This window comes from Mobula hypostoma, chromosome 8 (genome assembly GCF_963921235.1).
Source record: "Mobula hypostoma chromosome 8, sMobHyp1.1, whole genome shotgun sequence".
Classification (NCBI taxonomy): domain Eukaryota; kingdom Metazoa; phylum Chordata; class Chondrichthyes; order Myliobatiformes; family Myliobatidae; genus Mobula; species Mobula hypostoma.
Genome location: NC_086104.1, coordinates 15,289,122 through 15,306,672, shown reverse-complemented (window position 1 = coordinate 15,306,672; position 17,551 = coordinate 15,289,122). Strand labels below are relative to the sequence as shown.

The window sequence follows — 17,551 nt, the reverse complement described above, 5'->3', positions numbered from 1 at the left end:
ACCAGAATGATGCCAAGAACAAGGGATCATGTGGATAGACCAGAGAATCAGGAGTAAAGTCCTTGGAGCAGCAGTGTTCAAAACAACAAATGGTGCAGTACAGCAGGGGAGCCTGCTACCCCATAGTTCAGTCCTAACCTCCATTACTGCTTGTAAGCAGTCTTTGACTACATTGGGTACACTTCTGCTTTCACCACCCCCCGCCCCCCCCCCAAGTACTGGTAGGCTGACTAGCTAGCATAAATTACCCCGCAGTGCAGAAGGGTGGGAGGAGAACTGGGAGTGTTAATAGGCATGCGAGGGAGAATAGGTTATAGGGAATAAAGCAGGCAAAGGGTATTAATGGGATTTCTCAAGAGCTGATATAGACTGAAGACTGAATTGCATTCTTTGTTGGAAGGAAACATACACAAAATGTTTCAGATGGACATAAAGGAGAAAATTCTAACAAGTTACTTTATAGCTCAGTTACAAGATCAGCCCGAAATCCACTGGACCAACCTTTTCCCTTCTTCACATTTTTTGCGGCTTCTTCAAAGAGACCAGGTAAATGAATGACGACCCCATTACCTAAAGGGCATAAACAGGTAGCTTGTTAACAAAAGTGCATTTTTAATAAATAAATTACATACTTGTTCTCCATTTACAAAATGAAATGCGGACAAAAGACTGTAATTGTTAGGAGGTCAATCATCTGAGCCCCAGGACATAAGTGCAGGAGTTTCCTAAGTCTGCTTCATCAGTAACCTTCCTTCTGTCATTCAGCCAGAAATGAGGATGTTTCATTGATAATTATGGAGTTCAAATCCTATCTAAACTCCTCAACAAATGAAGTATCTCAAGCCTACATATAGCAAAATCTATTCATTCACAAATCTATTCACATGAGAAATTCTGCAAATGCTGGAGATCCAAAGCAACACACACAAAATGCTGGAAGAATTCAGCAGGTCAGGCAGCACCTATGGAAATAAATAGTCAAAGTTTCAGGCCAAAACCCTTCTTCAGGACTAATTTACTCAAATCTATTCATTGTTATGGCATGGATGATTTGTGACATAGCACTCATGCAACTGAGAATGCTAGAAATGACCACCTCCAACAGGAGAAATCACCAATCCTTGACATTCAACAGCATTACCATCACTAAGACCCCACCATTGATATCCTGAGTCACCACGAATATCCAATTTCCTGATTCCCCAAAGCCTTTTCACTATTAACAAGGCATAAATCAGGAATGTGATGAAATCTACTGGATGTGTTGCACCAACAAACCCAACCTGCACAACACTACCCAGGAGTTGACTGCACCCAAGGCAACATCTTACCTATTAATTCCTCTACCAGAAAGGTACAATGACTGCACTGAAATTCACCACCACCTAACCTACTCTGACAGCACTTCTAAAACCCATTACTTTACAACCAAGGGTGACTTTGTTAGGCCACAGCAGGAGCACTGTGCGCAGTCTGGTTGTGGTTGTTACACTACAGGAAGGGCATGAAGATACCATGCAGGATGCAGTGGAAATTTACAAAACACTGCCTGGCTTGGAATATTTCAGTTATGAAAAAAGGCTGTATAGGTTGGGATTGTTTTCCTTGGACAAGAGGAGGCTGTGAGAGGAATCTGATAGAGATATGGTATCCAAAATTCTGGTTCATGACAGGGAGAGATTCCCACCCCCCCACCCCCAGAACAAAACGTGAATGACAGATTTAAAGTGAGGAGAGAAAGAACTGGAAAAGATGGTCACTGAGTCAAAGAGGAATACTGCAGGGAAACAAGCCCTGTGGCCCAACTGGTCCATGCTAAGCACAGCATCCTCCCTGCTAGTCCCAACTGCCTGCATTCAGCCCATATCCTTCCAAGCTCTTCCTCTTCGTCACCTACCCAATCAAAATGCCTCTTAAATGTTGCAAGTGTACCTGCACTGACCAAGGAAACATTTTTTCCCCATCCAGAAGATCATTGCAATCAGGTTGCATCTGAGAAAACGGTGGAGGCAGGTACTCTCATGATACTTAAATCACAAAGGCATAGAATACGATGAAGTTCAAAGTAAATTTATTATCAAAGTACACACATACCACCACATACAACCCTGAGATTTTTTTTGCAGGCATACTCAGTAAATCCAAGAACTATAATAGAATCAATGAAAGACTGCACCCAACAGGGCAAACAAACAACCAATGTACAAAGGACAGCAATCTACGTAAATACAAAAGAAAAAAAAACATAATAATTATAAATAAAAATAAATATCAGAACATGTGATGTCCAGTGATGGGGCAAGTAAAGTTGAGTGAAGTTATCCTCAAGGGTTTAAGAGCCAAATGGTTGAGGGGTAAGAAGAAAGCATTACGTGTATGGTAAGGGTTCCTGATGATGGCTGCTGCTTTCCTGTGACAGCGCTCTATATAGATGTGCTAGTAGTGGTAAATGAGACTAGTACAGATCTGGGCTTCCCATCCTTTTTTTAAAGCCATGGGCCAATACCATTAGACAAGGAGTCCATAGACTCCAGGTTGGGGGCTCATGGCGTAAAGAGAATAATTGGTGGTCAGTATGGGCACGGTGCAATAAAGAGTGTGTTTCTGTGCTGTATGACTATGACTTGGGCTTCAGGTGCATGTGAACTCCATTAAAACTCCAGCTTCCGCTCCAGGTTACACACCATCCTGATTGGTAAGTATACTGCCAGTTCTCTTTCATCAACGTATGCAAATCCTGGAACTCCTTCCCCAAGGATACAATGGGAGTAGTGCAATATGTAGTAAATATTGGCCTTTCTGACTTCCAGATCATAAAAATATAGAAGAAAATGGAGAGGCAGAATAAGCTTGGTCTAAATCAATGCTGTTGAATAGAAACACGTATTCAACTACTCATCTCTGGTTATTGATTAGCTTTTCCTTGAGAAACACCTTTATTAATTCTGGATAAGTTCCTGAGGAGAACAAACCTCATGCTGTCAAGGAGAATTGACTATTGGCGATCACGTACAGAGCACAGTAATCAGAACTTACTGGGATAAGTTATTGCCTTTTCAATTTGGTTAAGTAGGCAGCAGTAATCAAAAATACAAATCTGCTTATTTACTTTCCTATGCCTTTGTGTATCAGATCTGGAACATTGGGCTTGGGGCTGACCTTATAGAGATTCATTAAATTATGAGGGAAATATATAGAGTTGTCTTATGTCTGAAGGGCATAGGTTTATGGTGAAAGAGGGAAAATTTAAGAGAACTGAGAGGCAGTGTTCCCCTCCACACACAGAAGGGTGCTAATTATATGGAGTATGCTGCAAGAGAAACTAGTAGAGGCAGGTGCAAATACAATATTTTAAAGGCATCAGGACAGAAATCTGGAGAGGAAAGGACAAACAGGAAATTGGAATAGCATACACAGGCATCAAGGAAGGCGTGGACAAGCTGGACAACCCATTTTTGCACTCTACAACTTCATGATTATCTAAAACTATTTATATTACTGTAAGTAAACCAAATGTCTGGTGGTGTAGCGGCATCCTCACTAGACTTTGGAGCATGACATCCCAGGTTGGAATCTGGCCTGCTCCTTGCAAGAATTTCACCTGTGATAGGTTGAGCGCTGAGCTAGCAACTCGTCCTCATAAAGAAATGGCAAGGTTGCTGCCCTATGGGCTCAAAGGCGCAGGGAGGAACTTAAGGACAAATCAGTGGGGCTCAAGGATGGATTCTCAAGCAGTAGCTGATGGCCTAAACTGGAATGTTTCTTTTATTGAACTGAACTCATCTTATCTGTACAGTTTAACTTTTAAATATTTTATTATCCCAGTCACTAAATAAACACCTTGCATGAAGAAACTATAGAAACATTCACATAAATATTATAGGAAACTACTACAGGAAATGCAGACAAGAGCATTAAACTCAACTAGATCAAAAAAAACATACTCTAGATACGAATGGCCATGAATGTAATGGTCATAATATCATCTCCACTCAGAAATCTACATAAACCTTCAATAAGCCTGTATAAAAGGAGTAGATTTTTTTTTTATTAATAGGAAGGCTACACCCCAAGAGACGCTCCAACTGTGTACACATGATTCAAATAACTAAAATCCCCATCAACTTAATGAGGCTTGCAATATAAATCTTTTATAAACATGAGCAGTATAAAGGCCATTGTTAAATTTGGATTTCAAAGAATGCAATTTTTTTTTGCAGCATTGTCTCTTTGCATTTGCAAAAAATTACAATTTGGCAGTGTTTTAAAAATAGGAATCTTTCTGCATAGATTTTTCAAAAAGAGAGCAGAGAATATTGCTGCATACTGATTTCCCCACTGATTTTCATATTTGTGTCAATAAATTCAGATGATAAATTAACCTGTCTGCAACATGAATTTTCAAAGTTCTGGATAAAGGATCTGCTCTAATGGACTGAAAACTATTTATTAGGATTAATGAAATATTTGTACAATCTAATTACAAAATATTGACTATCAGTTTTAAAGCAGCAACATACAGTACATGCAAATTTCTTGCTGCTGGCTGCAGTTAGAAATCAAAATGTCTGATTCCATTGTATAGTACAGCACTGAAGATTAATGGGTTGTCATGCCTTTGATAGCTCCTCGAAAGAGAATTTCATTTAGATTTGCAACGTTTCACTTCTATACTTTGGAGAATGTGGGAAGTTGGAAATCCATTAATATCAGTCTATATGGCTCACTCTCCCAAATCCAATTCTAAAACTTCAATTCCACCTTGTCCAAGTGCTTCATGTTTGCAGAAATTTAAACCCTCCACTACTCTGCTAATTCAGATGGTTAGTATTTGAACTGAGGCCTTCTGTTGGTCGACGTTGACCATTGATGTCCCAGCTCTCTACGTGACGGGCAAGCCAGGGCAGTAGGACATGGAGAGCTACCTGTTTCCCATGCAGCAGGCTCCCCACCTTCACGCAGCTGATGAATCCAAAGGAATGGCAGAGACTAACACAGATTAGCACCAGTGATGTTGCAGGAATAGTCAGTCAGCGTTGAACTCAACGTACAACTGCCTGAGGGAGTCCAGCTCTGGATATTTTCCTCGGGGTTTACGCCTGAAGTCTTCCCCATGAGTGGATATTGTTCTAGGCAATGGAGGTTTGAGATGAGAGTTTTCCTTCGAAATGAGCTGCCAACGGCAGCTGATGTGCCCCTTCTGCCTGATGCAACTAGATTTAAGGCACCAGTACACGCCTTTGTCTTTCTTCCTGTTAGTAGAAATGGTTTTGCTGGGTTTCGGACCTAAGCCGTACATGAAAGCCAAGAGCTGGACTTGGTTGTCGGGGGATCGAAAGAAAGGCCTTGAAGTACCAGCCCTTAGTGCAGGAGTGTAAAGACAAGGAATGGCAGGCATGGTTGTTCCCTGTGGAGATTGGCTGCAGAGGTTTCCAGCCAAATCAGCATGGCGGTTGTTGTCAGATCTGGGCCTGGACGAAAGGAGCAAAAAACAAGCAGCTCATAGTATGGGGGAAGAGGCAGAATGAGCCTCTTGTTGGATTTGGAGTAGGTGAGAGGAGGGAAGCTGGAAGCCAGGAGCAGATGGGCAGTGATTTAGCCACCACCACTGGCCCACCAACTGGAGAGTGTCCTGGTTAAGGGTTGAAACACTTGGTGAAGGTTGGGAACCACCTGATGACATCTGCTTCTGGCTGAAGGCTACGGTTACCTTATAGGGTAACTGGAGAATGCACCCTAACAGGTGTATGTAACAAGATGTATGCAATTTAATAGTTAGTGGAAGCTTATCCCTACTATTTCCCCCAATTATGTATTTGAATTACAGCCCTGATATCCCATCATATTATTCTTAAAAATTGGACTGAAAGACTAAAGCCAAAATTTCCTTCACAATTCAGTACTCCCCAAGTTTTACTTTTAAAAAATGACAATGTTTGGCCTTCATGATACAAAAGAAAACAAGAAAATAGAATGACAGTAACTGTATTAACTTAACAGTAATTATATTACTGTTTCCTGATCCGAGTATATCCTGCCTTTTTTAAATGTAGCTTTGGTCGATGACAAAAAGAGTAGAAGGGAAATTATTTAAGGTGCAAAAAAAAAGGTCTCAAAAGCCAACATCTATAAACTACTGAGTGGAACATGTAATCAACAGAGGCCATAAATTCCTTTCAGTCAGGGGCAATTCTGTTAATGATCACAGCAACACTAGATTTTCTCCATTTGATACACAAAAATCCATCTTTTCAGCAGTCCCTGATAATGAAGCTCCCACAACAAAACAGAAGATGATGAGGAATTCTGCTCTAGTTCATTGGTCTCACATGCTGCAGGCAAAAGAAGATGAAAACTTACCAATGAATGCAATGGCATTGGGATTGATGATTCCACTGGGTAAAAGATGGAAATGGTATTCCACAGAATCCACTACCACAGTATGGCCCGCATTGTTTCCTCCCTGTGTGAGAGACAAAAAGACAAGTTAAATAAGAAAATTTATACATTCTATCTACCTTTTCTTTTTTGAAACCTTCTCTGACATGGCAGCTTGGGCAAGAAGGCCAAGTGCGAAGATATGATGTGGGCTTCTTTCTCCTCAGTATTAGAAAGCTCACCACACAACAGCAAGACCATAAGACATAGGAGCAGAATTAGGCCATTCAGCCCATGAAGTCTGCTTTGCCATTTCATCATTGTTGATATATTATCCCTCTCGTCCACATAGTCCTGCCTTCGCCCCATAACTTTTGACACTCTTCTTAATCAGGAACCTATCAACTACTGCTTTAAATATACCAAATTGCTTGGCCTCCACAGTTGTCTTGGAAATGAATTCCACCACTCTAAAGGGACGTCCTGCTACTTTGAGGCTGTGCTCTCTATTCCTAGATGCCCCCACTATAGAAAACATCCTCTTAAGAGCCACTCTATCTTGAACAATCCCTTTACCTCACTACAGTTCATTGCAACACATCAGGACCAGTTCACTTTGGCCCAATTAAGCAGCTTCCCAATTAGCCCAGTTTTATGGAGATAGTTTTTTTAAAAAGTATAAAAAAGACAAACTACCTTAACAAATTATGTATTAAATGAAATACCGAACAAATTAGAACACTACCAATACTACTATAGCACTATAAATTTGTGTATTACTTCCTAATAGCTATTGATGGTGAAGTTCATCCAGTGTGCACTGCTGTATTTCTTTGATTGATTGTAAATGAAATCAGTGCAGATAGACTGCCTTCAAACAGTGCTTTCTATCATTGCATCCTCCAAGTCTTCATTTAAATTATAACACAGAAGATAATTGTCAATATCTTCAAATTCTTTGCAGTTCCTAACTTGTGGAAGTCGTGAAATTGCTTCATTTTCCCTCATGGCCATGTCTGGCAACTCCAAGCCTGAATGCTTGAAACTGCAGTGAGCAAAACAGTTCTAAATTGTCCTACTATTTATTACTCACCAACTATCAGTGACAAAAATCACTGATTTTTAAAACATAAACACACAAGTGACGCTATTTTAAAACTTCTTGCTCAAGGAGGTGTAGTGTCTAACAGCCATACAATGTGCATAAAATGATGCTATTTAGAAACCGTTTGTCAGAATCTCCTGCTCCAATTCAGCAGCATATTATCCCAAATAATCAAATGGAATCCAGCTATTTTCTCAATCCATCTTTAACAGAGGAGTTAACAAACTTTAACAAATTTCTCTTTAACAAAGGAGTTGTTCCAAATAATCAGAATGAGATTTAATATCACCAGCATATGCCGTGAGATTTGTTAACTTTGCGGCAGCGGTACCATGCAATTCATGAGAACATAGGGGGAAGAAAAGCTGAATTACAGTAAATATATCTATAATAGTTAAATAATTAAACAAGTAGTACAAAAACAGAAATAAAAACACAATGAGGTAGTGTTCATCGGTTCAACGTCCATTCAGAAAGCTGATGGCAGAGGGGAAGAAGCTGTTCCTGAATCATTGAATGTGTACCTTCAGGCTTCTGTACCTCCTTCCTGATGGTAATCATATCCTCGGTGGTGGCTGCCCCACTTAACTACTCACCAAATGAACCAGAACCCACTGTAATTTCGAGATAAGCCCTTGACTTGCCAGGGCAAAGGTTGCTATGGAACAACCTTTATCAGTAAATAAAGTACAGGAAGGATACAGTGAATAGCTTTACTTTTGTAATCTGTGATTCCATCAGATTCACATCAATTCCACTCCACCCCTTTCAAGTCACACAGTAAGGGCAATTTACGAATGCCAATTAACCAAACAATCCATATTTTTGAGGGGAAGGGAGTATGTGCAAATTCTACACAGACAGCAGTGGAGGTTATTATTGAACCCAGTTCTCCACATCTGAGAGTCAGTATCTCTAACAGCTGACTTGATGTGCCATCCTACAACTTAACCTCAAAACGAGTTCAAGAAGGAAAGAGATGGACAGCAAAGGGAGATCAAAAAATATATTAAAAATGTATGATACAAAACAAATGCAGCAATAGCTTTGCAGTTCTGTAACTGGCGATGATTTTACTATTTCAACTCCACCTGAACTATGATGGGATCTGGATCCTAGCGAATTGCATAACTAGGGCTGTGGATAGGGCTTTAAACTAAATAGTAGGGGGTGAGTTGATAAAGAAAATGCAAAAGATAAAAAAGAGAAAAGTAAGGGTGGAGTACAGAAAAGTCAAGTGCAAAAGAGAAAAAGATTACGCGATTTTAAAAGCACAATGAGTCCAAGGGGACTTTATTTGAATGCCCGTAGTATTCACAACAAAGTCAGTGAACTTGCGGCACAAGTCAGTACAAAGGGGTATGATTTAGTGGCCATTACAGAAATGTGGTTGCAGGGTGGAGAGGATTGGGAATTAAATATCCAAGGATATCAGATAATACAGAAGGTGCTGGCTCTAGGGGCCGAATGGCCTACTCATGCACCTATTGTCTATACAGTAAGGTAAGGGAGGTGGGGCAGCACTCTTAATTAAGGATGAAGTCAGGACTATAGCGAGAGATGATATAAGATCTAAGGAGCAGAATGTTGAATCCATCTGGGTAGAGATTAGGAATAGTAAAGGGGAAACAATCACTGGTGGGAGTTGTCTATCAGCCACCGAATAACAACATGACAGTGGCACAGGCAATAAACAGAGAAATATCTGAGGCACGCAAGATTGGAATAGCAGTATCGTGGGGGACTTCAAGTTTGCACATAGATTGGGTGAATCAAGTTAGTTGAGGCAGTCTTGAGGAGGACTTCATAGAATGCATCCGTGATGGCTTTCTTGAACAGCATATTACTGAACCTATAAGGGAACATGCCATCTTAGATCTGGTCCTATGCAATGAGACTGGTAAACTTGTAGTTTGGGATCCTCTTGGAAACAGTGATCACATTATGATTGAATTTCTCATACAAATGGAAGGTGCAATAGCTCAGTCTAAAACCAGTGTATTATGCCTGAACAATGAAGACTACAATGGGATGAGGGAGGATTTGGCTAGTGTAGACTGGGAACATAGGCTACATTGTGAGACAGTTGAGAAGCAGTGGAAGACTTAAGAGATTTTTCACGGTGCTCAACAAAAGGATATTCCAGTTAAAAGCAAGAACAGTAAGGGTGCAGAGAGCCAGCCTTGGATAACTAAAGGCATCAAACTAAAAGCTTGTGCATACAAAGTTTCCAAGAGTAGTGGGAAACTGGAAGATTGGGAAGACCTTAAAAACCAAAAAGCATGGACTGGCTGATGGCGCAATGACATCGGTGCTGGATCCGGGAGCGGAAGTTTCCGGGTTCGAAACTAGTCGGGTCCGCTCCCGAGTACGCTTTCCATCCGTGCCGGGTTGAGTGTTGAGATCGCAACTCGACCTCGTAAAGTAAAGGGAAAAATACTGCGAAAATGTCTGTGTGAGGAGTGGCTCGCCACACAGTCTCTCTCTCGCTCCGCGCCTTGTAAAAAGCCATGAAAAATACATCACGCACAGACTCGCACGCAAGCAGGCACACACCAAAAAAAAACAAACCAAAATGCGAGCAATAAAGAAAGAGAAGATAAATTATGAAAACAAACTAGCACAAAATATAAAAACGGATAGTAAAAGCTTTTATAATTATAAAAAGCGGAAAAGGGTGGCCAAAGTGAACGTAGGTCCCTTGGAGGACGAGAGGGGGGAATTGATATTGGGTAATGAGGAAATGGCCGAGGCTTTGAATGCCTATTTTGTGTCGGCATTCACGGTGGAGAACACGTCTAACATGCCAAAGAGACACGTTGTGGATGTGATGGGAGGTAAGTACCTCGGTACAATATCTATCACTAAAGAGGTAGTGCTAAGCAAACTTGTGGGCCTGAAGATGGATAAGTCCCCTGGTCCTGATGGAATGCAACCCATGCTACTGAAAGAAATGGTAGAAGTTATAGTAGAGGCTTTGGTGATAATTTGCCAACATTCTCTGGACGCGCCCCGGCGTATTGGAAGACAGCCAATGTCACGCCACCGTTCAAAAAAAGGATATAGGCAAAAAGCAGGTAACTATAGGCCAGTTAGTTTAACATCTGTAGCTGGGAAAATGCTAGAAGCTATCATTAAATAGCGAGGGATCTGGAAAGAAGTCAATCCATCGGGCAGACACGGCATGGATTCAGCAAAGGCAGGTCCTGTTTGACAAGCTTACTGGAGTTCTTTGAGAATATAATGCGCGCAGTGGACAGAGGGAAACAGGTGAATGTTATTTACTTGGATTTTCAAAAGGCGTTTGATAAGGTGTCGCATAAAAGACTTTTCGATAAGATAAAGGATGTATAGAGTTGGAGATGATGTATTCGCATAGATAGACGATTGGTTGCCTAATAGAAAGCAGAGAGTTGGGGTATATAGGTATTACACTGGTTGGCAATCAGTAGTGAGCAGTATACCACAGGGGTCAGTGCTGGGCCTGCAGCTGTTCAAGATATACATTAACAATCTGGAAGAGGGGACCGAGTGTAGTGTATCCAAGTTTGCTGATGATACTAAATTGAGTGGAAAAGCAAATTGTGCAGAAGATACGGAGAGTCTGCAGAGAGAGAAAGATATGTTGGGTGAGTGGGCAAGGGTCTGGCAGATGGAATACAATGTTGGTAAAAGTGAGGTCATCCAATTCAGAAGGAAAAATGAAAGAGCAGATTATTATTTAAATGGTAAAACACTGCAGCATGCTGCTGTGCAGAGGGACTTGGGAGTGCTTGTGCATGAAGCACAAGAGGTTGGTTTGCACGTGCAGCAGGCTATCAAGGCAGCAAATGGAATGTTGGCCTTCATTGCTAGACGGATTGAACTTCCGAGCAGGGAGGTTATGCTGCAACTGTACAGCGTATTGGTGAGGCCGCACCTGGAGGTGGTGCAGCAGAAGTTCACCAGGTTGATTCCAGAGATGAGGGGGCTAGACTATGAGCAGAGATTGAGTCGCCTGGGACTGTACTCACTGGAATTCAGAAGAATGAGAGTTGACCTTATAGAAACATATAAAATTATGAAAGGGATAGATAAGATAGAGGCAGAAAGGTTGGTAGGTGAGATGAGAACTAGGGGGACATAACCAAGATTTGGGGGAGTAGATTTTGGATGGAGATGAGGAGGAACTAGTTTTCCCAGAGGGTGGTGAATCTGTGGAATTCTCTGCCTAATGAAGCAGTGGAGGCTACCTCAGTAAATATATTTAGGACAAGGTTAGATAGATTTTTGCATAGTAAGGGAATTTAAGAGTTATGGAGAAAAAGGCAGGTAGGTGGAGACAAGTCCATGGCCAGATCAGCCATGATCTTATTGAATGGCAGAAAAGGCTCGACGGACCAGATGGCCTATTCCTGCTCCTATTTCTTATGTTCTTATGTTCAAAATAAATTATTTCAAAATATGTATAACGGCAACCTTACTATCACGACTTGTCAAGCCTCACATCACAGCCAGCATCCCCTCATCGCTGGATCCTCTACAGTTTGCTTATTGTCCAAATCGCTCTACGGAGGACGCAATATCCACCACACTGCACACAGTTCTCTCTCACTTGGACAACAAAGAACCCTTATGCCAGAATCCTGTACATTGATTTCAGTTCAGTGTTCAATACCATCATCCCACAGAGACTAGTGGAGAAACTGTCACTGCTTGGCCTTAGCACTGCCATGTGTCACTGGATTCTGGATTTCTTGACAGAGAGACCACAGTCAGTCCGTGTTGGCAGGAACATCTCCGACTCCATCACACTGAGCACTGGATCCCCACAAGGCTGTGTGCTTAGCCCATTGCTGTTTACACTGCTAACATATGACTGAGCAGCCAGATTCAAGGAGAACCTGATCATTAAATTTGCAGATGATACCACAGTGGTGGGGCTCATCAGCAAAAATGATGAAACAATGTACAGGGTTGAGGTCAAACACCTAGAGAGCTGGTGCAGGGATAACAACTTGATGCTTAATGTCACCAAAACCAAGGAGATGATCGTCGATTTCAGACTGTCTCAGCCTGAGCACACACCCCTCAGCATCAGTGGCTCCACAGTGGAGAGAGTGGAAAACATCAAGCTCCTTGGGGTGCAGATCTCGGACAATCTCACCCGGTCCAGGAACACCACTGGGATTGTGAAACGGGCCCAGCAGAGATTGCACTTTCTGAGGAAGCTTAAACAAGCATCACTCCCCACTAACATCTTAACTACATTCTACAGAGGCGTGGTTGAGAGTGTGCTGAGGCGTGGTTGAGAGCGTGCTGAGGCGTGGTTGAGGGTTGCATCACAACCTGGTACTCCAGCTGCAGTGCTGTTGACAAAAAAGCCTTGCAGAGGGTGGTTAGGGGAGCAGAGAAGGTTATTGGGGTCTCCCTACCTTCTGTCCAAGACCTCTTCCAGAGTCGATGCCTTTAGAAGACACGGTACATCATTAAAGACCCCTCACACCCTCTCCACGAACTGTTTGTTCTTCTGCCATCAGGCAAACGTTACAGGAGCATCAAAACTAAAACCACAAGGCTACTAAACAGCTTCCTCCCACAGGCAGTCAGACTGCTAAATAGCTGCTCTACCTGACTCTGCTTTGGACACTTTTAACTTGCACTGGACACTTATAACTGATTTTAACTGACATGTGGCTGTTGTGTTTTACTATTTATTGTTATGTTTATTATTTAGTGTTGCACTTGTTATGTTATGATTGCACTGCTCCTGAGAAACGCTGTCTCATTCTGCCCCTCAGAGCTGATGTACGGTTAGAATGACAATAAAGTTTTTTAAATCTTGAATCTTTGAATGATTTTTCAGCTGTCAGAAATTCAGCCTTGCAGAATTTACAAACTGCCCAGTAATTTATCCTGATGGAATTTATGTGGGGAATAGTGTATATAAATAATTTATTTATTTACTTTCAGTGTGTATTTCTGCATGCATATACAGATAATGTGACTTCACATGACAGAAAAATCACTGATCAAACCGTGTTTTTAATCAATCCAATCTCCTGTGACATGGGGGTTGTCTATATTACCTCAAGCTAGCCCCTTTCCTTCACCACTTTTTCTCTCCAATTAACCTAGCAATGGTTACTCGTTAACCATTGGGAAGAAATTCCAGGCAGTTGCTTCTCTGCGGTCCAGGCTCAAAGCATAATCATGAAATCACCATCATAAGCCGGAGTTTCAAGCCTCCTTGCAGTTAGGACGACAAATGCAAACAGTTACACAAGAAACTGCTAGCACTTCCAGAACATCTGAGCCTTTAATCATTCCTGATTAAAAAGAGGCCAATGGTAATGACTTGACATTGTTGAACTTGAGGTTGAGTCCAGAGTAGGTCAAAAGACAACATGCAGTTCAAGTTTATATTAAGCTTCAATGGAATACCATAGGAGCCAAGGACAGTTCAGGAACGGGGAAGTTAGGGTGGGGAGCACAGTTCTGCAGATGAATAGAGTCAGTGTGTTGTGGAGAGAACAGTCTGTTCAGAATGCTAAAATGAGAGGGGAAGGTTTGTTTAGTAGTGACAACTCTCAGGCCTTTGTCTAGAAGGCAACCTCAAAACCAACGTCTCAGGAATGAGAGACGTTGATTGTAAGAAACTTTATTAAAAAGTGACAGTGGGATAAGCTGGTACAATGTGGATATTGTTCCACAAGTCAAAGTCAGAGCACAGAAACAGGCCCTTCACTCACCAGGTTGGTATGAGCCATCAAACACCAATATACACCAATTCCACAATGATCCCTATCAACTCTCCCCAGATTCCACTGTTCACTTACACACAAGGGGCAATTTACAGTAACCAATTAAGCTGTGAACCGCATGTGCAAAGTCCACACAGACAACACCAGAAACCAGGATTGAACCGGAGTAGCTGGAGGTCTGTGGTGCATCAGTGCTACAAGCTGTACTAATGGGCCATCACATTTGGCTCAGCAGCATTTTTAATAAAATTACACTCCTGTAAAGAACCTTACAACATTCTTGCCTAAATTAACAAAGCCACACAAATTGAAATTGGAATTAAAGCTGCCAAACACTAAATCTCAGTGTAGCTTGGTTTCCTGCACTTTTCCGGGACTCTGAACTAAACATTATGGTGAGTAAGAGAAGTTTCATGCTACACCAGTTGATGGGTGAGAATGCACAATTTAAAAACTGTCCTTTAAAACTTCTCACGCCTGCAGAAAATACTTTGAACTTGACTATTTTGATCTCCAGGGATAAAAACTATTTGAGGTGACAAATTCAGTGCACGGACATCACATTAGCTGTTTAGAGGCTCCCTTTTATCACTATGTGCACAACTAAGCTGCAAATCAGAATTCTTTGGCACTGAACAGTACAGTATAGATACTGATGAAAACAAACCTGCCACATATTAAAACTAATCTAGCAATCTTAACAATGTAGAGGAAGAAATTCTGCTGCTCAACACTTTTCCACTTCAAAACTGAACAGCTATGTATGAATTCAACAAGTAATGCTTGTGCACAGTCAATAATCACAATATTCTACACCATGCTTTTTTTTTCTCCAGTTACATGAATGGATTGAGATGAGATATTTTCAGCCCAACAGAGCACATGACATAGCACTTCATTAAACATAAACAGCACAAGGCACCTTTTGATCCTTTTCCATGTGTTAGATCATAACACACACAAATTTGCAGCTAATCATACAGAGGAACAAAGAGATTGTTTTCAGCATTGAAGGAAATATGGCAAGTGCGGCATCACAGAACTGGCCGGAAAGTACTAGAGTGCCTCGAGTGTCATCAAGTGCAAGCCAACCTAAGCTATGTATCAACAACCAAGAATAAAGCTAAACCGAATTATCGCCCAAGTAGGTCCTGGAAGAAAAGAGACTCAAGATGATCACCTGGGAGTTGAGTAGGGGAGAGAAGGGTAAGTGAGGGGGTGGGGGAGGAGTGTCCTATTATGCACTTTTTTCTGAAATAAATGTTAACTAATGGAATTGGCACAGCCCGAGGGATGGATTATAGTTCAGAACCCAGGAATCCACCGCTGTCAGTGGGATTTTTTTTTAAGAAATTATTTATTTAGAGATGCAGCGTGAAAAAGGCCCTTCCAGCCCTTTGTGCCATGCCACCAGCAACCCACCAATTTAACCCTTACCAAAACACATATGTTGCAAGCTATTTAAAAATACAACTTTTGCCTGTCACTTAGAGGAATGAGTATAAAATAAAAGCAAAATTGGTTCACTCTGCGGAGGTTTGTTGCCAATATTATGTTCAGCATTGCCTTTAATTTTAATTCATCCCAAGGACATGAATAGCCATGACAAGGACAGCAATTAATTCTCATCCTTAACTGCATGTCATACTGCACCCCAAGACGGGAAACAGAACTTAGAACAGTCAGGACCTTCTCTTCATATATGGACAATATATATTGAGAAATAAGTAAAGCTGCGAGAGCTAACAAAACTGTGAATGGGTAAAGGAAAGGATAAAAACACAGAGGCAGAACTGCTTAACCTTTCTTTGTAGGAAGGGCCCAAATGATAAACAAGAGATTCTGCAGATGCTGGAAATCGAGGGTGAGAAATAAACAGTTGATGTTTCAGGCTGAGAATTTTTATCAGTGCTAACGTCCATATAACACTTGAGAACACATTTTCAACCTCACTGCTACAGGCGGAAGTTCCCACTTGCTTCAAAAAGGCAACAATTATACCAGGGCCTAAGAAGAATAATGTGAGCTGCCTTAATGACTATCGACCAGTAGCACTCACATCTACAGTGATGAAATTCTTTGAGAGGTTGGTCATGCTAGACTGAACTCCTGCCTCAGCAAGGACCTGGACCCATTGCAATTTGCCTATTGCCACAAAAGGTCAACGGCAGAAGCAATCTCAATGGCTCTCCACACGGCTTTAGACCACCAAGACAACACAAACACCTACGTCAGGATGCTGTTCATTGACTCTAGCTCAGCATTTAATACCATCATTCCCACAATCCTGATTGAGAAGTTGCAGAACCTGGGCCTCTGTACCTCCCTCTTAATTGGATCCCTGACCTCCTAAGCGGAAGACCACAATCTCCTCCTCGCTGGTGCACCTCAGGGGTGTGTGCTTAGCCCACTGCTCTACCCTTTGTATGCACATGACAGTGCAGCTAGGTGTAGCTCAAATACCATCTATAAATTTGCTGATGATACAACCATTGTTGGTAGAATCTCAGGTGGTGACGAGAGGGCGTGCAGGAGTGAGATATGCCAACTAGTAGAGTGGTGCCGCAGCAACAAACTGGCACTCAACGTCAGTAAGATGAAAGAGCTGATTGTGGACTTCAGGAAGGATAAGACGAAGGAACACATACCAATCCTCAGAGATCAGAAGTGGAGAGAGTGAGCAGCTTCAAGTTCCTGGGTGTCAAGATCTCTGAGGACCTAACTCAGGTAACGCAGTAGGTTTGTGAGTTTGTAGATCTCCAGGTAGAACGTGTTGTGCCTCCATCTCTGTTGTGCGGTTGTTTTCGTGACGCAGTTTCATTTTTAAAACAGAAGGTGCGTTCTCCTACAAGATATTGTATTCGGACTGGAAATTTGTGGCTGGAAGTGCCAATTTACTCAATTCCGACAGTTTTGAAGGGAGAGTGAAGAATTCATCGAAGTGAAGGATCGAGAGAAGTCAGCATCGTTTGGCAGTTTAATAAAGGATCGACCTTATTGAGTCTTCGTTGAAGAGAACCTGCATTGAGATAACTCTTGCAATAGCGCAATGAGTTCATGCAAAAAGGCTCTCTCTCTCTGAAGGAATTTAAGGTCAGTTGATTTAAACTGTTTATTTTCGGCATTGGGAATCCTGTGGACGGAACCAGCAGTAAAGGTGCATCGGTGAAGAAATCGTTCTCCAGAGAAGTCTCTCCCAATTGAATGTGTAAAACTGTTGGATTTTCGAAGTTATCTTTTTAAGAACTGTATCTGACTGTACAGCTTTAAGAACTGTTTTCGCATTTAACACGTTAAGAACCAGAGCCGAGTGGAGTTGATGAAC

The 17,551-nt window shown here is 41.7% G+C and overlaps 1 protein-coding gene across 2 annotated transcripts in view; it reads right to left on the bottom strand.

Annotated features, from left to right (window-relative positions):
* The window catches only part of adss2 (adenylosuccinate synthase 2), a 129,772-nt gene that overhangs the window by 51,548 nt on the left and 60,673 nt on the right, over positions 1 to 17,551 (bottom strand). For both annotated transcript variants that reach the window (XM_063055498.1, XM_063055497.1), the window contains exons 2-3: positions 6,361 to 6,463; positions 502 to 570 (exon numbers count right to left, since the gene is read on the bottom strand). In XM_063055498.1, the coding sequence (XP_062911568.1) occupies positions 502 to 570; positions 6,361 to 6,463 (172 nt within the window). The remainder of the gene's footprint in view (positions 1 to 501; positions 571 to 6,360; positions 6,464 to 17,551) is intronic.